General features: G+C 40.3%; 1 protein-coding gene and 1 pseudogene across 2 annotated transcripts in view; one reads left to right on the plus strand and one right to left on the minus strand.

Moving 5' to 3' along the window:
- Positions 1–24848, plus strand: part of LOC311148739 (solute carrier family 15 member 5-like) — a 90976-nt pseudogene that overhangs the window by 28696 nt on the left and 37432 nt on the right. The gene's annotated exons all lie outside the window — the stretch shown is intronic.
- On the minus strand, positions 1493–23012 carry LOC311149229 (tripartite motif-containing protein 16-like). Its single transcript, XM_084186314.1, has 6 exons — positions 22397–23012; positions 21819–21914; positions 3126–3359; positions 2633–2792; positions 2447–2506; positions 1493–2212 (listed from the first exon to the last, which is right to left on the minus strand). Exons 1-6 carry the CDS (start codon positions 22991–22993, stop codon positions 1704–1706), a joined length of 1656 nt encoding a protein of 551 aa, XP_084042440.1. The 5' UTR covers positions 22994–23012; the 3' UTR covers positions 1493–1703.

Genomic DNA, 24848 nt, shown 5'->3' on the forward strand with positions numbered 1-24848 from the left:
GAGGCAACCACTAAGAATACAGTTTGATATTCTAATATTCGAATGAGGCAACCACTAACATTACAGTATGAAATTATAATATTCTAACGAGGCAACCACTAAAATTACAGTATGATATTCTATCGAGGCAACCACTAACGTTACAGTATGATATTCTAATATTGTAATGAGGGAACCACTAATATTACAGTATGATATTATAATGTTCTAACGAGGCAACCACTAACATTACAGTATGATATTTGTATTATTATAACGACGCAACCACTAATACTACAGTATGATATTATAACATTCTACGAGGCAACCACTAATATTACAGTATGACATTATAATATTCTAATGAGGCAATCACTAATACTACAGTATGATATTATAATATTCTACGAGGCAACCACTAACATTCCAGTATGATATTCTAATATTCTAATGCCAGTGAGCAAATCTCCAATCTACACCCTATTCCCTATTCCCTATGTAGTGCACTACTTTTGATCTGGTCAGAAGTAGCCTAGTGCACTACGTAGGGAACAGGGTGTCATTTGGGACAGAGTCAGTAACTCCCCTGGGTATGAATTATCTCTCTATCTTATCAGTCTTCTATATTATGTTCTCCTCTCCTCCTCTCTTCTCTCCTCTATTCACTATATTCTATCATCCACACCACATGCCAGCTTCAACACAATCCATTTACAAATTAAAGACACACCTTGGAATAAATAGCAAAGGAAAACCACTACTAGATGTATTTTTTGTTTCCCATCACCATAAATCATATTTAATAACTGAACAGTAGCAGACCTAACTTCATCTGTTCCTGACTCTGGATAGTGGATTAAAAAGACCATCAATCTCCAATTATATTAATGTACTATTCTGAACATTACTGATATACTGAGTGGCAAGTCAAGATATCTGATGTTTTTAATGTCTGGTTAATTACACCACCTGCTGGACAGGTTTAATATTGCTTGACTGAGCAGGATGGGAGAATAATATATTCCAAATTTAGGGCCGGTTTCCCGGACATCTCCATTGAACATACTTTTTAGTCTAGGACTAGGCTTCATCTGTGTCCAGGAAACCGGCCCATATAGTTTAAGTAGAAAGTAAGTGATTCCAGCTTGTAGTGGGCTGACTAGTCCTTGGGAATTGTCCTTTTGTTCCTGGACCATTTTCCATGCAGCTCCAGGTGACAGAGAACACATCAATTAGGGCCGAGACTACAAGCTGTTCAATGATACTGAGGAAAATTATATAGAGACAGAGAACCTATTGAGAAAACATATCAATGGTTCTGAATGCCAAACAATATACATCAAAAGCATACATCATGATTAATGTAAATGTATAATATTAAAACATTGCACCTACAAAAATATGAATGCATTGAATTGTAATTCATAACATCTTCTGAAGATCAAATCAGTCAAATAATTGTACATAAAACAGAGCAGAATGAATCATCACATTTGTGGACCATCACCGCCAGCATGACTAGTATCTATGTGGACCCTACTACAGTTTAACCAGCTCAGCTATAGACTACACCAGCATGACTAGTATCTATGTGGACCCTACTACAGTTTAACCAGCTCAGCTATAGACTACACCAGCATGACTAGTATCTATGTGGACCCTACTACAGTTTAACCAGCTCAGCTATAGACTACACCAGCATGACTAGTATCTATGGGACCCTACTACAGTTTAACCAGCTCAGCAGTACCAGAGAGATAAAACCCAGGATAGAGGGGCTGAGTGAATGTGGTATGGACTCTGTGGAGGAGGGTCATTGTGTCAGAGACACTGTAGAAGGACAAAGTACCTGCCTTGTGATCCAGGTACACTCCTACTCTGGAGGACTGAGGGCCTGATACTTTAGTCAAAACATTATTGCGTCTGAACCAATAACCATCACTACAACACTGTAAACTCCAGGACTTGTCATTGTCTCCAAATCCACCATCTGTCTTTGTTCTGCTGATGTCTTTATATGACACTGCTGTAACAGCATTACCACTCCACTCCACCTCCCAGTAACAGCATCCAGACAGACCCTCTTTACACAGAACCTGCCACCGGTTGGTGAATCTGTCTGGATGATCAGGATATGGTTGGACTTGGCCTTTATAGGTCACCTTTCTGTTCCCTTTAGACAGAGAGAGGTGTGTATGTGCTGTGTTTGGGTCCAGTGTGAGCTGACAGGAATCTGGGAGAAGAGCAGAGCAGAGACCAATGAGGGGAGTTAGAACAATAAGTTAAGTCAGATACTGTATCTACCCTGTCTTTGATTAGAGCACAGCAGATATCAAATCACAAAAATATGAGGAGTCAGATAGATACCCAGTCTTTGATTAGATCTACTATTGCTATATATTTCTAGAGGGATTGTTAGGAGTGCCAGTAAAAAGAGACTTAGTTACTTCAGAATAAAGAGACTCACATTGTAAGAACTGTTCTCTGGTCTTGGGCTCTGGAGGCAGTACAACATCCACTATATTCACTACAGACACACAAACACATTCACAGAGAGAGGGAATGTTATCATCATGCCATGATTCCACATGTATATGACTAGTAGGGAACTTTCAATGGTCTAAAGTTGATGTTCTTATTATTTTCAACACACCTGTAGTGGAGATCTTGGTCCATTCTCCTTTAAGGACGTCTTCTAGTTTATCTCTCAGTTCAGACACAGTCTTACTGACATCTCCAAAGTACTGAAGAGGACGAACAACGATGCTGGGTAAGTCTGAAGATACACTGATACTGGAGAGAGACTGATAACTCTGGAGAGAGAGAGAGAGAGAGAGAGAGAGAGAGATAGAGAGAGAGAGAGAGAGAGAGAGAGAGAGAGAGAGAGAGAGAGAGAGAGAGAGAGAGAGAGAGAGAGAGAGAGAGAGAGAGAGAGAGAGAGAGAGAGAGAGAGAGAGAGAGAGAGAGAGAGAGAGAGAGAGAGAGAGAGAGAGAGAGAGAGAGAGAGAGAGAGAGAGAGAGAGAGAGAGAGAGAGAGAGAGAGAGAGAGAAAGAGAGAGAGAGAGAGAGAGAGAGAGAGAGAGTTACAGAACCAAAGGATTGAGAGTTTTAATTTCATATCACATGTAAGAAGACAGTTTAGTTACCTGGAGGAAATGGATGTGTTCCTCTGTGTGTGAGAGCTGCTCCAGCTCAGTGCTTCTCTTCCTCAGCTCAGCTATCTCCTGCTCCAGTTGCTCCAGGAGTCCTTCAGCTTGACTCACTTGAGCCTTCTCTTGGGCTCTGATCAGCTCCTTCACCTCAGAGCGCCTTCTCTCAATGGAGCGGATCAGCTCAGTAAAGATTTGATCACTGTCCTCCACTGCTGCCTGTGCAGAGCACTGTTGAGAGAGAGAGAGAGAGAGAGTGTGAGACTGACATGTCTTACATTAATGAGCAATCCTCATTACACTAACATCCCCCCCTCCTAAAAACCCATTACGTGCCACCACAACCTCCACACAATCACAATATACAGTACCCAACACCAGACAGCCCCCCTGAGCCCCCATACCTCCTGAAACATCTCCACACTGTTGATTATTTTGTACAACTCAAACTCAACCCTAAGGCGTGAACAGTAATGGCATTACCCTGGCAACACAGAAAAAAAAAGAAGAACAGTCTGTCATTGCAGAAAACGGACACTATACTATATTAAAAATCAAAGTTCTTCCAGAGTTTTTGTAGAATCAAGATTTTGACTTTATTTACAATTCAACAAAGCTGGACTGGTCTGCAGAGTAGTCTACCCTCTCCCTTTCTGCCCCCATTCACACACATCCTAGCTTAAAATCACTCCCTCTTCCGTTTCCCGCTCTCTATCGCTCCGCCCACTTCCTTTGTCTATAATGGCGGCTAAATTCAACTGTCCTTCAGTTTAGAAACAATATTATTACAATCAATCACGCCCTTATCATGCAAAAACACTCATGTTCAGTTTACATTTATTTCAACCCCGGCTCTCCCTGGATTGACCTGAAGACTGATTGTTGGACATGACAGGTCCATACTTAATCTTTCAAACAGACACAACCCCCACCCCATCATGCTGTAATCAATCAAGAAGATAGCCAAGGAGAGACAAAGGTTCAGCCTAAACTCTGTTTCAACCCTGGCTCCGCTCTTTCCACTTTGTTTGAGGAGAGAGACAAAAGGCCACAGTCTGGTTTCAGTCTCTGATAAGATAGGACAGCCATGGATTGAACTAAGAGCGAGCAATTTGACCCTAGGTCAGATTCCCACTTCACACAAACACAGTAAAATGACCCAATTGAGTTATTGCCTAGCAACAGAGAATTCTAACCATATGTTCATGATTAACTCAGTTTTATCTCATAGTCGACAAAAAAATCTACATCACTCCCAGGTCAACCCGAGCCAACCAGCTATTGGTGTTTTTGCACCCCAGTATCTCTATTTGCACATCATCTTCTGCACATCTATCACTCCTGTGTTAATAATAAATTGTAATTATTTTGCACTATGGCCTATTTATTGCCTTACCTCCATAACTTACTACATTTGCACACACTGTATATAGATTTTTTATTGTGTTATTGACTGTACGTTTTGTTTATCCCATATGTAACTTTGTGTTGTTGTTGTTTTTAATCGCACTGCTTTGCTTTATCTTGGCCAGGTCGCAGTTGTAAATGAGAACTTGTTCTCAACTGGCTTACCTGGTTAAATAAAGGTAAAAAATAAAATAAATAAAAAAGCTCCTGATGTGTCTAACATTGACACTGAGGGTGTACAGCACCTTACCCCCCACCTCCTCAAACTCCCCCAGGCTCAGAGTGTTAAATGTCAGTAAGTCCTCCGGACTCTCCTGCCAGTCCCCAGTCTCTGCTGCCACTTGCAGTGGTGGAAACGGTGGTGGCCCCTCCTCAGGCTGCTCCAGCCCCCTCCTCACTGGGTCAAGCAGAGCCTCCTGGACCTCCACATGACTCTTTCCAGCAGCCTAAGAGACGTTAGTCCCGCCTGCTGTGCCAGCTCTTGGGGGATTTCCACCACCCACCACCCGGCAGTGGCAGGTCTGCTAGTCTCTTGATGCCTGCTGCCAATTAAGGTCCCTGCAGGGTGGCTGAATGAGTGGACCTCAAAGGGATCAGTGGGTTGTGGAAGATGGGCTCCTCCCATACCCATGGCCCAGGCACCACACCCCGCTCTCGTGTGGGCCTCAGCAGCTGCAGCATAGAAATCAGAGACCGCTGCTGTATTGAGTCTCTCCTGCTGCATGATGAAGAGCTGCTGATCCAGCCCCAAAGCGTCAGCCATCCTCAACAGAGCACATGCTGGTCCCCTCCAGCCCACGTCCGTACGGTACAGTACAGAGGTGGGAGGGAATACACCACAATCAGAAACCAGTAGAGAAGCCCATAAAGTGCCAGAAAAAACATCAATTTAAGCAGATTCTGAAGACATGCCCTTAAGAACCCATGACCCATTTTCTCAGCCTATACCACTTCCTGGGTGAGAGGACACTAAACCCCTCATTCTTCATCACGTGTTGTACTGACCTTACAAACCTTCCAGGATCAATAAAATAAGACTCCGGCAGAACCTTACTTTTCCCCTTTAGTCTCCATCAGGAACTTAGAGTTGTGCGCCACTATGAACACACACAAATACAAATCAGAACCATGGCCAGTGTTATGATGTCATTTCATAGTGTAGTGGGAACAAGGTTAGATTTAGTAGATAAGTGATTCTGGGTGCCGCACAATCTGAATACCAAGGATTCCATTATGTCGAGGGAGCTTACTGAGGTTTATCTTAGAATGATTGATGGACATGATATACTGACTTGGGGTACAAGGTAATAACATCAAAGAAGGTTGTGCCCAGTGAGGGTTAACAGATGTTGTGGAAGCAATATGTAACCGGGACTATAAGAAGAGAGATATTTTCTTTGTCTAGTAGTTCGAATGGGAAGAGGAGAAGCACGCACCTTTTGTTAGATGAACCCTGTACCGAATCTATTAAATATTTGTATTAACTCTCCATCTAAGTGTTAAATATCTTCTCGCATCATGAATTACCTGATACCCGAGAAACTCATCATAACAGATTGGTGTCTGAACGCACAGGATGCAGTTTACAGCCGAACTAACAGGTAAGCAGACTTTAATTTTTTTGATTATGTCAAATTCTGCTTATCTGTGGTAAAGCTGAGCTGTAACGAATGTATAAATAGCACCAATGACAAAAGTGGCAAACTGAATTTTTATAAAGATCAAGTTGGGGATTTGATTCAAGTATTTGATTAATAATATTGCATTAACTCATTGAAGTAATGAATGGCCAGCTTAGTAGACTGGTATCTAAAAAAAAAACTGTCACCATTTAGGGTAGATCAGAGCTTCATTTACCTCGAAGAGAGAGACAGGAACTGATTAAATGATTACAGGCAAATCCGCATTTAGAACAAGTCTCTTGTAAAAGTAATGTAAATCAGACTGTGCAAATGGATGTTAAGTAAATTAGGATTTTTCTATGTGGGACCATATCGTAGTGATTTATCAGCATGGACAGATAATGAGTACGTTTTTTCTTTAAAGGGATAAGTTACAGATAGCGCGAAAATATATCATTGACAATATCATCGTAAGCAACACGAAATGGGATTAAGATTATATGAAAGAGGCGTATAAAGCATGCGATTTAATGAGCGCACGATGACCTGGAAATATAATTCATTAGGAGAAAAAGTCAGCTAACGAAGTTAAGTAATTGAATGGGACAACATGGGCTATCATATGAACAAAGAGCAGAAAGTACTTTTAATCTGAAGGGTGCATAATAAGTTATAGAAATGGATATGATAATTTGATATAAGTTTGCATAAGAAGTTTCGATATATAACAGAATTAGGTCATAGAATATCAAGGAGTGGTATGGAGAGCGTGATGCTGTTTTAGAGAGTAGTGGAAAAGTCTGTATTTTCTGGATGGATTCCATGACAGGTGGGGCAGTGTCCGGAAAACTAAAGTCCGTTTTTTGGTTCCGCTGGGAGTATGGTTGAAGAGGTTGATTTGTGTGGATTGGGAATCGTTGAAAACATGAAAGTATTCTTTGATGTGAGTACCTAGAAGATTCTAATGTTCTATATGGAGTTTGTGACGATGTGGAAATAGGATGAAGTTTATGTTTGTAATCGATTACTAGAGAAGTGAGAAAATCACTTGCTCACCCAAACGTAGACGTACGTCATGGGTGGGAAATAATGAATACGGGTTTTCTAAGTTTCTACCATTGTTAGATCATGTGATAGAGATAAGGTTTAAGGAATAAACTGCCCATAAGGAGTGGAATTTATAGACATAACTTATAATGTAGTACAAAGCCAATTTAGGGTTTCCATTAAACTAATTATCATTGCGGAGCTAAGGTGGTGGAGTGAAGGAACTTCATTTTGTATCAGAGGGTAAGATGATAAACCAGTGTAATTGTGCTATTTTGTGGGATTTATGTTTCATTTCAATTGCATAGAGTAAAATCGGGGTTTCTGAGTGTAATTCAACTGTTGGTATGTGTTGCTTAGACAGATACTACAAAGTATTCGGTTTGGTGATGTAGAATGGAAGGTTTGTAGCGTGCTTGGTTCAAATGGAAAGACTCACTTATTTAACAGGAATAGCGAGACGATTACGTAGTAATCTTTTTTTTTGCGTTGCCTACGGGTTTGCTAGATTAAACGATTGAGAATGGTGGCGTAATGTCAATCCATAAATTGGATATTGATACTATGGATGTAAATTCAATATATGCTTCTCAACTACAGCAAGTGTTTGGTTTGTTACTTGTAGCCTACTTAGAAAGGACAGTTACCTAGATCTGCTGTATTCTAATAATGGCGGATTGGTGGTTTCATAAGAGCTGTGGCTATGATCTTAGTTGATAACAAGAGAAAACAAGGGTATAGTGACGACGCACAGAGAAGCGAGTGTCTTATCTTAATGGGAAGTGAAGCAAGGGAACTCAGAGAATATAAGGAATATTAAACAAACACCAGGGATAATGAAGCAGTGTTGGAAGGAAGCAGAGTATGAAAGATAACATTGACTGAGGAATATAGCAACTTTTGGTTGAGGTCACTACAGAAATATTACTGACCCAATATTGTAACAGATAAACTGAACCAAACATGAAGCTACTACAGCAATTGATTGTTAATGTTGTTAAGTTAGTTTTTAAACCCTACGATAGAGGTAAATGCATAACGCTGTTTGAGAATGGGTTTTATTTGGTCTACTAGTAAGAATGGAAGAGTTTCCATGTTTTTGTCTGCGGGTGTTAGCCACTGGGGCTCGCTGAAACGTGAGAGAGCTGTAAGTGTCATTACGGGTTACGTTTGGTGTATAAGGATCACTGATTGCTGTGAATAAGGAGGAAGTCAAAAGGGGGTGAATGTTACCGGTGTGGAAGGGCTAGCTACTTAGTGGTGTGAACTAGTAGCGTTTCGATTGGTGACGTAACTTGCTTTGTGACCTGGAAGTAGTTGTTTAACTTGCTCTGCAAGGTTTGTGGATTTTGTGGAGCGACGGGTAATGGTGCTTCAAGGGCAACTGTTGTCAATGTGTGCAGAGGGTCCCTGGTTCAAGCCCAGGTAGGGACGAAAGCAAAACTGTTACATTGATGCTATTGACCTAGATCACTGGGTGAATTGATAACATTATAGGAAAGGGATTGTCTTACCAACACATGGCGGCATAGGATAACGTAGTAATTAAAGTTGCATCACTGACTATAACTTAAAAATAATTTGTCATACGCTAAAGTACCATTAGATGGAAAGTCAGCGACAGAGAATAATAGATATTGTTGAGGGTTTTCTGTGTTAGAAGGATAAGTAGGTTAATTAGGAGATGAGAAATGTTTAATTGGATTGTTTGAAGTAGGGAAGTAGGTTATTTGGGAGATGAGAAATGTTGAATTGGATTGTTTGAATAGACTGGTATTAAAATAATTCTTTCTGGTAAGGTCAATGAAAATATGTTATTAGGTAGTAGTGGTTTGTGGATATAATTTACTAATGCCATGATTTAATAAACGGGTGAAAGAGAGTCGTGCTAGTTGGGCTATATCAGGATGTAAAGGACGCAGAGGGTAATGAGGAGCACATGTCTAGATTGTTGAATATAAAACGTTCTTTGACAATTTTGTATTATTATTATTAAATTCTATAGTTTGTTTAAACACTAGTGATTTATGCAGACAGTTAATTAATTATAAAATGATCATCTGTTTCTGTTACGTTGAACAGTGGATGGCAGGTAGTTTTGACTATTAAGATGGTAGGGCAGCACCAACTCTTTGTAGGTTCTGTATTTATTAAACAATAGGTTTATATTTTAATACATCAATGCAACAGGTTGCGAAGATTACAATACCGGAAAGGGGTTATAGGTTTATATTAGAAGGTGTAGTGAACTTAATGTAACGTGGTATTATCTGATGTGTCTTGAGTGGGAGTTTTTTTTCTTCCAGGATTGATGTAAGGCCCCTACAGTATATGTTGAGGGAATAGTAGGAAACAACGTTTCAAACAACTTTCTTAATAGATGCCTGGGATAAAATATCACGGCTTACTTACGCAGAGTAATTGATTATATTGGCAAATGAATGAAATATGTCATTTAGAGGGGTGACAGGAACAATATAAGGGGAAACAGATATTTCCTATGTTAATGATCAAGTAACGATACTAGGATAATTTGATATGGGATAAAATGAATCCGATTTAGGGTTGAATAATCATTGTGATAATTACAGAGGATGAAGTCTGAAGGGTAATCAATTACAAATACTCATTGTAAACTCAGAGAAACTTGATTGGTTTTTATCTTTTGAGAGATTTTATGTAATCGTCGTCTGGAGTAGTTATGAGGGATTAGATTAAAACAAACGATTATTGATGTGAGGTAGAACGGTGTATATATGCATCATGTTTTGTGTGTAATTACTATTTTTGGATTGCTGATTATAACTGAATGTTAACTAAATATATACTTTCTCTTCCAGGAGAAAGGGGATTTCCTTATCTCTCATTGGAATGTTTCCCAAGTCTGTGGGCTGGGGAGAGCGGTTAGTAAAATTCTGCAGTTTTATACTTAGGCCGTAAAAGGGAGCTACCAAATTAAATAAGGCCTGGCTATTTTTGTTTGTTGTTTTCCAATTGGGTTTTTCAAATAACCACACACAACCCACCTATTACAATGGTTATATAGGGTTGTTATTTAGATTTTAGGGGGTTTTAACAGGTCAAAGGTAATAAGTCTTAAAGGAGCACACACATGGAGCTTTATGAAATCTCTTTCTTTTATGAGTAAGTTTTGGGTAAACACGTGATTTCTTTTAAGAAGAACTTACTGTACACTTGGGATACATAACATTTATGAAATGTTTTGACTGTTGTTAATGATTAGCTTGTACTATAGAACTAAACACTTCTTTGAAGGGTTTGAATGACCTCATAACTCTGTCCTGACTTTCTAGTGTGAATTGATCACCCACACTGGAAAGCCTAGAGGCATGGGATGAGGAGTTTAAGGTAATTTATTATACCGAGTTGAGGGTCATTTATAAAAATGAAAATTATGAAGAAGTTTATAATTTGGCAATAGTCCTATATATATACAAATATGATTCGGACCATGACAAGGACAGAGAGAGAGCGCTATCCCTGAATGAGGGATACCTGTCGCTAGTCAATTTTGCTATTCTTGAATTACCTTATGGGATACAAGTAAGTGAAGGTATTATCAATGTTGTCATTTATTATTTTGGTTTAACAAACAATGTTGTTGTTTTGTTTTTGAACGCATAAATCACGAAGTGAGTCATGTGTCCAAAGGGGGGGAAGTACTGCTCGCATGAGGCTTTTTGGTAAATATGCAAATTCTTTATTAGGAGTATGAGCAGTAGTAATTAATGTGTTATGGGTTAGATTAAATGTTTTAGGTGAAAATGTAATGGAGGTATAAGGCAGGATGTAGAGGAGGCCTTTCTATTACACTAGTGGACTGCAACAGGCTGCAATAATGTGCACTTCCTGATCTCAAGGCTTCTCCTGACTGATAAGAAGACAGGGTAAAGTAGCATACTGTGTCTCACCTAACCTAACAATGTTCTGAAGACTTTCTTCCCATGGGTGAAGGCAATTCTGCCCAACCTAACAGGATAATCTGGGCATTTTCTGCACCCTGGAGGATTTGTGCTAGTAGAGGATTACAGAAGTAAGAGCTGGACAGAATCTAGGTGGGGAGGTCAGTACTAGGTGTTGCTGGCTACCTCGATGGAAGGGAAAGTAGCAGAGAGAGATACCTGCATCTATGTGTCCCACTGTAGGAGTGTTCAAACCCAGAGGAGGAAGATGGCACCGCCACTGCGGAGCATTGTTTTCTTTTGTGTCTGTGTCTGTGTGTTTTTGCAGCTGGGACTGTCAACTTCCCTATTTGAATGCTGCAAGAAGGACCCACTCCACAGAGCGATGTTGATCAATGGAGAAGGACTCTGCATGATCCTAGACCCTAGTGAAGGAAGAAGGGTCAGAGCTAAAAGGACCATACATCGTCACCCAGTCTACACCAACGGAGGTATGGATAGAGGGGAGATCGACCTGGTATCATGTAAACCACTGTAACAGACTACTAGGAGGAACCCAACGACCTAGAGATAAGGGAGCTGAGGATGCTGGAGCTGACAAGGATCAGGTGATGGGAGATGATGTCAAGAGGAATGCTACTGATGAGCTACGTGTTCTGGCTGATTCCCTCAGTGGAGGGACAGACCTGCAGACCTCCAAGAACTTCAAGATCTACCAGAATTTAAAGAATCACCTGACTGTCACACCATTCACTTCTCTGTATTTGGAGGGTTCACCTAACAGAAATTGGGGAGTATATTAGAAATTGGTATTAAGAATAATTGGTAAAACATAATAATTTGTAATATAGTCAATGCTTATATGGATTAGGAATGAACTCAATTAAACTGTTATGTTCTGTCTTCTATTGAGGTAAATACAGATAGTGTCTTGATGCATAGCAGGGATAATTTGGCCTAGAATGGTGTGAACCTTAAAAAAACACAACCTCTGAACCGGCTGAAGATGAATATCAGAGGCGTTGAAGACGTTCCTGTTTAGTACCACTTCTACATGCAACCGGTCTACAACAGCCAAGTGAAGCTATCGACAGATTTGCTCATGTTTTTATATCGAGGGAGTGGGACAGGAGTCTACCATTGAGTGAGAATGGAGGAAGATATGTTCAAATACAACATTTCTAATGTTGTTGGCATAATGGTTGGCAAATGGACAAGACACAATGAGGTTGTAGGGATGGTGGTGACTCGGATGAGACATTGAAGTTGGGCCATTGTCATGGGCAATTCATTTTGAACTATGAAGCTGTCTGAAGAACATAATGAAGAGACGGCAGAAGATTTAAGTGCCGGAGAAAAAAGGGGTTGCTTAGCTGTGTTGATAATACATACTAAGAATGCATTGAGATAATGATCTGTACTTATTCTCAGGATTAGGAAGGTCATAATAGAATTATGGATATTTGTACTGTATGTTAATTTACGTGTACAGTCTGACAGTTGTAATGGGTGCTAAAAGTTTAGGGTTTTTATTTTTTAGTGATAGGACCAATGTGAATCACTAAGAATTGTCATTCTAAATTTGGTTAAATTAAGTAATGTGGTTTTGGTTATAATTTATAAGATGACTGAGTGATTTAAGTAAATCATTAGTATATATTAGTATAAATATTTTCAGCATGAAGGATATTGCTTGTCCAATTGAGATAACTGTCTTATATAGGTATTAGATTAAAACAGCGATACGTTATGGTAATGTCTTACGATACACTTATATGATTTATTTTGAGTAGACATTGTTGAATCATACTGTTTGAAACATATACAGTGAGGGAAAAAAGTATTTGATCCCCTGCTGATTTTGTATGTTTGCCCACTGACAAAGAAATTATCAGTCTATAATTTTAATGGTAGATTTATTTGAACAGTGAGAGACAGAATAGCAACAAAAAAATCCAGAAAAACGCATGTAAAAAATGTTATAAATTTATTTGCATTTTAATGAGGGAAATAAGTATTTGACCCCCTCTCAATCAGAAAGATTTATGGCTTCCAGGTGTCTTTTATACAGGTAACAAGCTGAGATTAGGAGTACACTCTTAAAGGGAGTGCTCCTAATCTCATCTTGTTACCTGTAAAAAGACACCTGTCCACAGAAGCAATCAATCAATCAGATTCCAAACTCTCCACCATGGCCAAGACCAAAGAGCTCTCCAAGGATGTCAGGGACAAGATTGTAGACCTACACAAGGCTGGAATGGGCTACAAGACCATCGCCAAGCAGCTTGGTGAGAAGGTGACAACAGTTGGTGAGATTATTCGCAAATGGAAGAAACACAAAAGAACTGTCGATCTCCCTCGGCCTGGGGCTCCATGCAAGATCTCACCTTGTGGAGTTGCAATGATCATGAGAACGGTGAACTACAGCCCAGAACTACACGGGAGGATCTTGTCAATGATCTCAAAGCAGCTGGGACCATAGTCACCAAGAAAACAATTGGTAACACAGTACGCCGTGAAGGACTGAAATCCTGCAGCGCCTGTAAAGTCCCCCTGCTCAAGAAAGCACATATACAGGGCCATCTGAAGTTTGCCAATGAACATCTGAATGATTCAGAGGAGAACTGGGTGAAAGTGTTGTGGTCAGATGAGCCCAAAATTGAGCTCTTTGGCATCAACTCAACTCGCCGTGTTTGGAGGAGGAGGAATGCTGCCTATGACCTCAAGAACACCATCCCCACCGTCAAACATGAAGGTGGAAACATTAAGCTTTGGGGGTGTTTTTCTGCTAAGGGGACAGGACAACTTCACCGCATCAAAGGGACGATGGACGGGGCCATGTACCGTCAAATCTTGGGTGAGAACCTCCTTCCCTCAGCCAGGGCATTGAAAATGGGTCGTGGATGGGTATTCCAGCATGACAATGACCCAAAACACACAGCCAAGGCAACAAAGGAGTGGCTCAAGAAGAAGAACATTAAGGCCCTGGAGTGGCCTAGCAAGTCTCCAGACCTTAATCCCATAGAAAATCTGTGGAGGGAGCTGAAGGTTCGAGTTGCCAAACGTCAGCCTCGAAACCTTAATGACTTGGAGAAGATCTGCAAAGAGGAGTGGAACAAAATCCCTCCTGAGATGTGTGAAAACCTGGTGGCCAACTACAAGAAACGTCTGACCTCTATGATTGCCAACAAGGGTTTTGCGACCAAGTACTAAGTCATGTTTTGCAGAGGGGTCAAATACTTATTTCCCTCATTAAAATGCAAATCAATCAATTTATAACATTTTTGACATGCATTTTTCTGGATTTTTTTGTTGTTATTCTGTCTCTCACTGTTCAAATAAACCTACAATTAAAATTATAGACTGATCATGTCTTTGTCAGTGGGCAAACGTACAAAATCAGCAGGGGATCAAATACTTTTTTCCCTCACTGTGAGTTAATGTGAGGATTGTGACTGAAATCATGAATATGTTGATAATTAAGTTACTGTATTAACATATTAGTCACTATATATATTTGAAGTATTGGGTGGTATTGATATGGATGTTTAGAGTGGTACATATCTATGTTGCTAGGCAAGAACTTAATTGGTTCCTATCATGGGGTTTTGGTATTTGAGACATAGGAATGTTTGTGCTATTTTCATATGATCTGATTTTGGTTGAATTCCTCAATCCTAACTAGTCCAAGGGTGTACTGATTTAACAGGGACTGAAAACAGAGTGGTATCCTGTGTATCTCTCCTCAGGCATATTAGGGGAACACAGTCAGGGTTGAACAGAGTTGAATATTGTAGCTGTTAACAGTCTTGGATTTTCAAGCAATGGGGTCTGAAATGTCACTTATTAGACTATTCAATTGATAATCGCATAGCATTGGATGCTATTACAGTAGATAAAGGGGGAATGTATGCGATTATATGGGAGATGCATGTTGTATATACTTACCATCAGGATTAGGAAGGTCTTGGGAATTTAACTAAAGCTATGGGAAATATTATATATCTTATCAATATCATCTTATTCCAGTGTAGAGTCCATTGATAATGTTGATTGAGGAATGGGGAATGTATAACGTGGAATTTAATGTTTACAGGATTGAAGATGTGGAAACAAGACTATCTCAGTCGATCAGTTAGCGCCCCAAGTGACCAGAGAAAAGCTTGGTGTTCCTCTGAATGAACATGGATGAAGAAGATTGACGTTATTTTTATTTAGATATATTCATCTGAATATATTATAATATCCATGTAATTTAGAGAGTGTCATGTATCATTGTATTTGTGTGGATGATGTCATGATGGTAAGAATGTATTTCTATGTATGTTTTTCTTGGTAGCAGGTGTAAGAGGATGGGTATATTTGAAAATGATGTATACAAGGTTGTCATTTAAGAAATAGGGATGGTCTACGTGAGATTTTTTCCTTATATATCAGTAAGGTTTTGACTACATAGATTTTTTAGCATGAATATATAATAGTTCATCATGTATCTATCTTTTACTCAGACTGACTACATAGCAGGTTTGAGAGGTTTGATAGTGAATGAGCTAAGTGACTGAGAGTTTTGTTGATTAAATATATTGAGAATCTGGTTGGATTCAGGTATAGAAAGTAGATGGGGGATGAATTCTCAGTTATCTAGCATAGTTTAGACTCTAATCATATATATACTAATGATTGGAGAACATTTTATTTTATATTAAGTTATATATGAATTGTTGGGGTTAAGTAATGTTATATCTGAGTAATGTTACTTACCACAAAGAAAGAAAAAAAGAAGGATTGTTATGATGTAATTTCACAGTATCGTAGGAACAAGGTTAGATTTAGTAGATAAGTGACTTGGTGCCACAGTGTCTGAATACCAAGGATTCCATTATGTTGAGGGAGCTTACTGAGGTTTATCTTAGAATGATTGATGGACATGATATACTGACTTGGGGTACAAGGTAATAACATCAAAGAAGGGAGTGCCCAGTGAGGGTTAACAGATGTTGTGGAAGCAATATGTAACAGGGACTATAAGAAGAGAGATATTTTCTTTGTCTAGTAGTTCGAATGGGAAGACGAGAAGCACGCGCCTTTTGTTAGATGAACCCTGTACCGATTCTATTAAATATTTGTATTAACTCTCCATCTAAGTGTTAAATATCTTCTTGCATCATGAATTACTTGATACCCTAGAAACTCATCATAACAGCCAACCACATCATATTTAGCTTACGTTGATTGAACTAAATTGTTTTTGGTATGTTTTAGTTGTCACTGTATTAAGACTACGCATAGGTGATTTGATGATGTTGAAATGTTGAAGTTGAAATGAGGCTGAAATAGTGGAGGCAGCTACTGTTTTCTTTGCTACTTGCAATAACTCTCCATGGTTCTAAATCTATAGTTGTTTAGTAGTCCGAAACATGAACTTTCTTGACCATGCTGTAGGTCATGTAACTGTTTGTTATATGCAATATGCTTTGTTTGCTTCACCGCATAAAGGTTGGTTGCTCTCCAGTTTTGTGATGAAACAAAGGTGTGGTTGAATTTATTTAGCCTATATATCACAGTCACAAGCAGTTTTGCCATGTTGGCATTTTTTTAGCCAAAGAGGGCTACTTTGAAAACGATGTCGCAGGTTAAAATGTACTGGGCGTGGGTTGCTGGACTATTTGTAAGCTGCACCGTGGCCGCCAATGGTATTTCTCTTTAAATTATATATATATATTTCACTGTGACCTGCTGATGACTGTCAGGCAGTGAGCCAGGCTGATGCTGAGTGAGTGGTGGGGAGGGCCGAAGGGGTGTGTGTGTGTGTGTGTGTGTGTGTGTGTGTGTGTGTGTGTGTGTGTGTGTGTGTGTGTGTGTGTGTGTGTGTGTGTGTGTGTGTGTGTGTGTGTGTGTGTGTGTGTGTGTGTGTGTGTGTGTGTGTGTGTGTTGAGAGAGCACTATAGTTATTGGCTGAGTCACATGAGGGAGACACACACGCTGTGACAACTATTTACCAGTTGTAGGTAATGTTTGGCTATTTAGGTTGTCATTATGGAGACACCAATTTCCAACCCTTTTTCCATAAAACATATAAACTAACAAGTTATAGAGCAAACAACACATAGAGTATGTTGTAATATGGTTTATTTTTCTGGCTTGGGTTCCCTAGTGACTTTACCCACGCACCACTACTGTCACTAGCACTAATATTAGGTCACCATACTGTCTGCACTAGCACTAATATTAAGTCCCCATACTGTCTGCACTAGCACTAATATTAAGTCCCCATACTGTCTGCACTAGCACTAATATTAAGTCCCCATACTGTCTGCACTAGCACTAATATTAAGTCCCCATACTGTCTGCACTAGCACTAATATTAAGTCCCCATACTGTCTGCACTAGCACTAATATTAAGTCCCCATACTGTCTGCACTAGCACTAATATTAAGTCCCCATACTGTCTGCACTAGCACTAATATTAAGTCACCATACTGTCTGCACTAGCACTAATATTAAGTCACCATACTGTCTGCACTAGCACTAATATTAAGTCCCCATACTGTCTGCACTAGCACTAATATTAAGTCACCATACTGTCTGCACTAGCACTAATATTAAGTCACCACACTCAAAACACCACAATCTATCTGTGCTAGCAAACCCTGCCTACCAGGGCTGCCAGGTCAAGCTAAGACCCTACTTAACCTTGAAGTGTACATTTAGCTGTTGTCTGCGTTATTTAGAAACAAAACATTGCACCAACACACCCCTCGCAACTAGCTGGGCAACAAGACTCACCTTTTTCATTAACACAACCACTGCCTTGTTCATTCTGGATGCAGAGTGGAGATCTTCCGCTCCCACCTGTTCGCCAACCATGAGCAAAACTTCCTCCACACCTTTCTCCAGAACGCACCCGAAGCGACAGCGTTTCTTCTCCACTCGGTTGAGGCCATCACGCCGCGCTAACAAACTACCCCTACTCCCCCTCAACTCTAAACGATAAACAGTGGAAACTGTGGGGATTTGTTTTCTCATAGCTGGATGTGATGACTACCTTGGAAGGAATGCATTGATGATTAAGCATGAAGGGTTTGTACTGTACTGATATAAATTGTTTCACCTAACAAGCTGTGATTAATGTGAGGAGCTGTTTTAGGGAGTAGGGGGAGATAAGAACTTGTGTCTCAAAATACTAGACTACACTGCCTCTTTGTGATCTGTGAACCGTCCTTGAACGTAGGTACATAGAGTACAGTGGAAAGGTGTCTATGGGTGCTGACTCTACAGGTTGTGATGATAACTACTGATGCCTGGCAACAGTGTGCAACAGTGGAGCGCCAAGGGTCTGGGACCAGCCTGAGCGCCAGCGATAGGTTGGGCAAGTCTAAACCATGCTCAGTCTCTACCCTGATAGGCCCAGCAGAGGGCGGGATCTAAAACTGTCAGGGTATTTAAAGAACAGCCTGTAACAATGGATAAGTTCTCTGTCTGCCCTGCGTGGTATTTCAGTGAGCCCTTATACGAACCATCATACTTATCATACATACATTTTGCATATAATAAATTTAGCTTGGATTGAATATCTCTTGATTATGTTTTCTCTTATTCCAATACCAGATTTGAATTACGCAATTTCTAACAAAACCAATAAAAAACCCTCCACCATGGGTAAAGAAATTCATAAAATACACAAGAACCAAAAGTAAAGAAAAATTATAGTAGCCCTCCTCACACAACCAACTCCCGCGAGAGAGAGACATCGTTACAACACTGTACAGAGCCATAATCAGTGTTACCAACTCCTCAGTAAGGAAAGTAGCTATTGGCTGTCCTAAAAGTCGCTAGAAGTCGCTAAATGACGTCTTCACCTAATTTGCATAATTGGCCATGTGCATGTAATTGTGATGGACGCTGTAGGAGAGAGGAATAACGTCGTGGGAGAGACAAAAAGTGAGTAAAAAACTACATTTACATCCCGCCCTGAATGTAAGCCATTCATTTGCAGTCTGGACGCGGAGGGGTGAACATCTCCTGCTCTGACTGCAGCTGGGAGGGACTGCTGCGAGAGGACTGGGCCGCCTGTGAGTGCTTTGGGACGGGGGTGGGGCCCACGGCAGCACCCGCTGCTCGTTGAGAAGAGTAAGAACGATACGTGCTTTCACGTCAGAGGGGTCTGAAAACTCGCTAAATATAGAGACAAAGTCGCTAAGTTGGCAACACTGGAATATCGAAGAACATCTTCCTCTTTGGAGTTTAACGGCGGTTGGCATCCAATATGTTGAATGACCGCCCCCAACTGGACCATAACATCAATAAATTATACTTTGTGATTCAAAATGGGAAAAGGGGAAATTATAATAATAAAAATCCAACTAAAAATCCCTACACTCATTAAAAGCCCACTACCCCATTCCACTACTTTGACCCTATCTGCTCCTGCACCATGCCATCGGCCTGGGAGGACTGGACACCACCACTCAACACACCCTGGAACTGTTCTGAAGTCAAATATTGTATTGTTGGGTTCTATTTTTCTCATAATTGGATCTGTATGTGATGAATAACTTAGAAGGAATGCATTAATGATAAGCATAGGTTTGTACTATACTGATATAAATTGTTTCACATAACAGGCTGTGATTCATGTAAGGAACGTTAGGGGGTAGGACAAATAAGACTTGTATTTCTTACAGATACGAACACTCTCTCTTTGTTGTCTGTGAAACCGTCCTTGAACGTAGGTACATAGAGTACAGATTGGAAGGGTGTCTTTTGGGTGCTGACTCTACAGGTTATTATGATAGCAACTTATGCCTGGGAACGGTGGAGCGCCAAGGGGTGGAGTGCCAAGGAGTTGGGACTAACCCGTGCGCCAACGGATTGGCTGAGTAAAGTCTAAATCACACAAAGTCCTTTACTCTGATTGGCCAACAGAAGAGGTGGGAACTCTCTGTCAGAGTATTTGAGAAAGAACCTGTAAACAATGGTTTAGTTCTCTGTCTGCCCTGCGTGGTATTTCAGTGAGCCCGTATACGAACCTTCATACTTATCATACATACATTTTGCATATAATAAATTTAGCTTGGATTGAATATATCTTGATTATGTTTTCTCTTATTCCAATACCAGATTTGAATTACGCAATTTCTAACAGTATGCCCAAATACTTCTCTGCAGCTGCCACCACAATATTTATTTTATGTGATTTACTTTCCATTTCTGCTGTACAGTTGATAACCATTGCTATGAACGCTAAGAAGCTAACTTTACTGAAGCATATATCACTAGTTGGCCTATCCCTCTGTGCTGGCACAGATCTACCACTCACAGGGATCCTCTCAGGATCCCTCACCCTTGACCCATCCTGACTCTAGCCACCTCAACCTGCCTCTCTCGCACCAGACATTTCCAATCCCCAGCAACATGGGAACCCCTACAGTTGAAACACACAACTTTATCCACCGAAACTACACAATCCTCTATCCCATGCCCTCCTGCACACTTCCCACATCTTGGAATCTCCCTCCTACAAACTGCTGCAACATGACAAACGTTGCACCTGAAATAGCGCAGTGGATTCGGCACAAAAGCTCTGTCAGGATAACTGATATATCCTAACATGACATTGTCGGGTAAAGACTCAAAACTCAAAAGGACTGACAGTGACTCCTCTGTTTCACCACGCTCACCACCGGGTCTGCGTCCCACCAAACGACGGGCATCACAAACACCAGGAATCTTCAACTTCAATTGCTCCACCTCCACTCTTAACGCTACCCCAGAAATCACTCCTTTCAATGGTGTCCTGTTCCTAAGAACAAAGCAAGAAACAGATCTTGACCGAAGTTGCGTGACACGGAGCGCCCACTCCCTCTGGTCAGAAGAAACACAAACAAATATCACAAGTCCACTACAGGTTACCATCACTGATTCAACTGCGCCCAACTCCTTTCCCACCCACCCTGAAAACACAAATGAATCTGCCAAAAGGCAAGGATCCACTTAATCCAAAAATGTCACTCCTACTGGACCAGATTCTTCTTTATCATGTCCATTGATGCCAGGCTCTGGTTCTGAGCTCTTCACCACACCTTCTACCTCACTTAACTTTCCCTCATTCATTTCCATTTCACCTCCAGAACTCTGTCTGGCGCATGGCTCACTCTGTTTGCACTTGAATTATAACATTTGAAATGTCTCTATTCCTTTGAAACTTTTGTGAGTGTAATGTTTACTGTTAATTTGTGAATATTTATTTCATTTTTGTTTATTATCTATTTCACTTGCTTTGGCAATGTAAACATATGTTTCCCATGCCAATAAAGCCCTTCAAATTTAATTGAGAGAGAGAAAGAGAGAGCTCCATGTTAATATATAGGGGACATGAGTCGGTCATGGTTGCTCATGATCATGTGATGAGGTAGCCCCGCCTGCGACTTCAAAATCAGTGTCGGCCCTCAGCCCAATAGGGAATGTCTTCTTGGTGTTACGGTCAAGATGTTGGTTTCTCCCTCAGTCGACCCGGGTTCATATCCCGTCGGTGACATTAAGCAGTCTATTCTCTGAAAGGGGTCCAGACAGCCTGTTCCCAACAGTGGGGTCAGTGGGATTGGATAGGGGCCCCTCCCCCCCCCCCCTCTCTCTCTCTGACTGGAGGAGAGAAGTGAAATGGTGTGTCTCCTCTGGTCAACAATACTCACCTTGAGAGACTCCACAGCCTGTTGGAGCTCCTTCAGCTCATTCTCTCTCTCCTGGAATCTCTGCTGGACCTTCTGCTGACTCATCCCCAGCTGCCTCTGTGGAGAATCACTCTTCAATGAGCTATCAAGCTTTATTTGTCCAGTAGATCAATAGTATAGTAATGGGACATAGGGCCCATAGAAGATAGGGATTAATATGTTGAGGAACTGTCTGTGTGAAATTATATTATTAAGTTGTTATGTGAAAGATTATAGTTTTAACAGTGCACAAAACAGGGGAGCTGATTGGGTGTTTGATAACGAATGATAATGGTGTTTGATAAAGAATGATAATGATGTTTGACAACAAATTACAATGGTATTTGATAACGAATGATAATGGTGTTTGACTTTAGAAAATGGTGATACATTTGGTGAATCTGGGTTAACATCTCTATATACTCAAGGTTTGTGTTCATATTTGTTCTGCCTTGGATCGATTTCATTTGAATGATCTCATATTCAAACAGCCTTAGTTCCTACTGTATCTTTAAGTCTTTGTTTATCAGACAGTCACCAACAAGTTGTTCTGATCTTACCTGTTTCTCAGTCCTCTCTGCTGCAGCTGACACTGTATCATGGCCTTTATGTTCATCCATTGTACACAGCAGACAGATACACTGCTGATCGGTACGACAGTAAACCTCCAGTAGTTTGTCATGATGAGAGCAGATCTTCTCCTGTAGTTGTGCGGTGGCTTTGACCAGCTTGTGCTTCTTGAAAGCAGGAGATTCATAGTGAGGTTGGAGGTGAGTCTCACAGTAAGAGGCCAGACATGCCAGACAGGACATGAGGGCTTTCTGCTTTCTGGTCCCAGTGCAGACATCACACGCCACATCTCCAGGTCCACCATAGCACAGAGCAGGAGGGGGAGCAGCCTGGAGTCCTGTCTTCTTCAGTTTCTCTACCACCTCAGCCAACATGTTATTTTTCCTCAGAGTAGGCCTTGGAGTGAAGGTCTGTCTGCACTGAGGACAGCTATAGACCCCTTTCAGAACATCCTGATCCCAGCAGCCCTCAATACAGCTCCTACAGTAAGTGTGTCCACAGGGAATAACCACCGGCTCCTTCAGTAGATCCAGACAGACAGAACAACAGAACTGGTCCTGGTCCAGCAGAACTCCCTGCTGAGCCATTTGGACGGTTGTTCACTCTCACACAGACAGACGACACAGAGACTCAGATCAGTCGCTTCCTCAGAAGAGAGTTTGTGGGAGGGGGAGGGACTTCCTGGTTCTGCCAGAGGGGTGGGGTTAGAGGGAGAGAGAGAGAGAGAGAGAGAGAGAGAGAGAGAGAGAGAGAGAGAGAGAGAGAGAGAGAGAGAGAGAGAGAGAGAGAGAGAGGTGGAAACTGAGCTGCACTTCCTAACCTCCTGCCGAATGTATGACCATATTAGGGACACATATGTCCCTCAGATTACAGAGATTCACAAAGAATTTGAAAACAAACCCAATTTTGATAAACTCTCTTATCTACTGGGTGAAAAAACACAGCGTGCCATCACAGCAGGAAGATTGGTGACCTGTTGCCACAAGAAAAGGGCAACCAGTGAAGAACAAACACCTTTGTAAATACAACCCATATTTATGTTGATTTATTTTCCGATTTGTACTTTAACTATTTGCACATTGTTACAACACTGCATATTTACATAATATGACATTTGAAATGTCTTTATTCTTTTGGAACTTCTGAGTGTAATGTTTACTGTTATTATTTATTGTTTATTTAACTTTTGTTTACTATCTACTTCACTTGCTTTGGCAATGTTAACATATGTTTCCCATGCCAATAAAGCCCTTAAATTTAATTGAATTGCGAGAGTGAGAGAGAGAACTGTGCACAATGTTAATAGAGACAAAGATTTGTGTTCCTAGGTTAGGGCCCTTAATATGGAATAAATTAAATAGAGTGGTTAGAATATATAAAGGGTAACAGTTTCTATGAAGTACACACGTATAATGCTTTTATGAATTTTGTAATGCCTTAAACGTATGTGCTATGACACTAACTATAAGCGTCCATAATATCTCAGACGTGGTTGTAAAACTGTACAATGTGTTATAGATAATTAGCTACAATGGGGGAGGGGGGACTTGAAATGGATACAATGTACTGTAGCTGAAATGAATACTGTATGTATTGACTGATCATTGAAAGTGATGTAACACTTTACATTACAGTGTGTTTATTGGTGTGTAATTATTCCTGTTAGTACAGTGGTGTAAAAGTACTGTGATGCCTCATTCTTACACTGTACTAGCAGCAGTAACCATAACCAGTAATAAGGCTACTGTAATGTAAAGTGTTACAGGAAATATAAAGTAAGGATTTATACATGTCATCTATGATATACTGTATGTAATGATATGTCTATGTATTCTATATGGTGTTCTATACTGTATGTAATGATATGTCTATGTCTTCTAGATGGTGTTCTATACTGTATGTAATGATATGGCTGTCTTCTAGATGGTGTTCTATACTGTATGTAATGATATGTCTATGTCTTCTAGATGGTGTTCTATACTGTATGTAATGATATGTCTATGTCTTCTATATGGTGTTCTATACTGTATGTAATGATATGTATATGTCTTCTATATGGTGTTCTATACTGTATGTAATGATATGTCTATGTCTTCTAGATGGTGTTCTATACTGTATGTAATGATATGTCTATGTCTTCTAGATGGTGTTCTATGCTGTATGTAATGATACGTCTATGTCTTCTAGATGGTGTTCTATACTGTATGTAATAATATGTCTATGTCTTCTATATGGTGTTCTATACTGTATGTAATGATATGTCTATGTCTTCTATATGGTGTTCTATACTGTATGTAATGATATGTCTATGTCTTCTATATGGTGTTCTATACTGTATGTAATGATATGTCTATGTCTTCTATATGGTGTTCTATACTGTATGTAATGATATGTATATGTCTTCTAGATGGTGTTCTATACTGTATGTTATGATATGTCTAT

This window comes from Coregonus lavaretus (assembly GCF_964263955.1).
Source record: "Coregonus lavaretus genome assembly, chromosome: 21".
NCBI lineage: Eukaryota > Metazoa > Chordata > Actinopteri > Salmoniformes > Salmonidae > Coregonus > Coregonus lavaretus.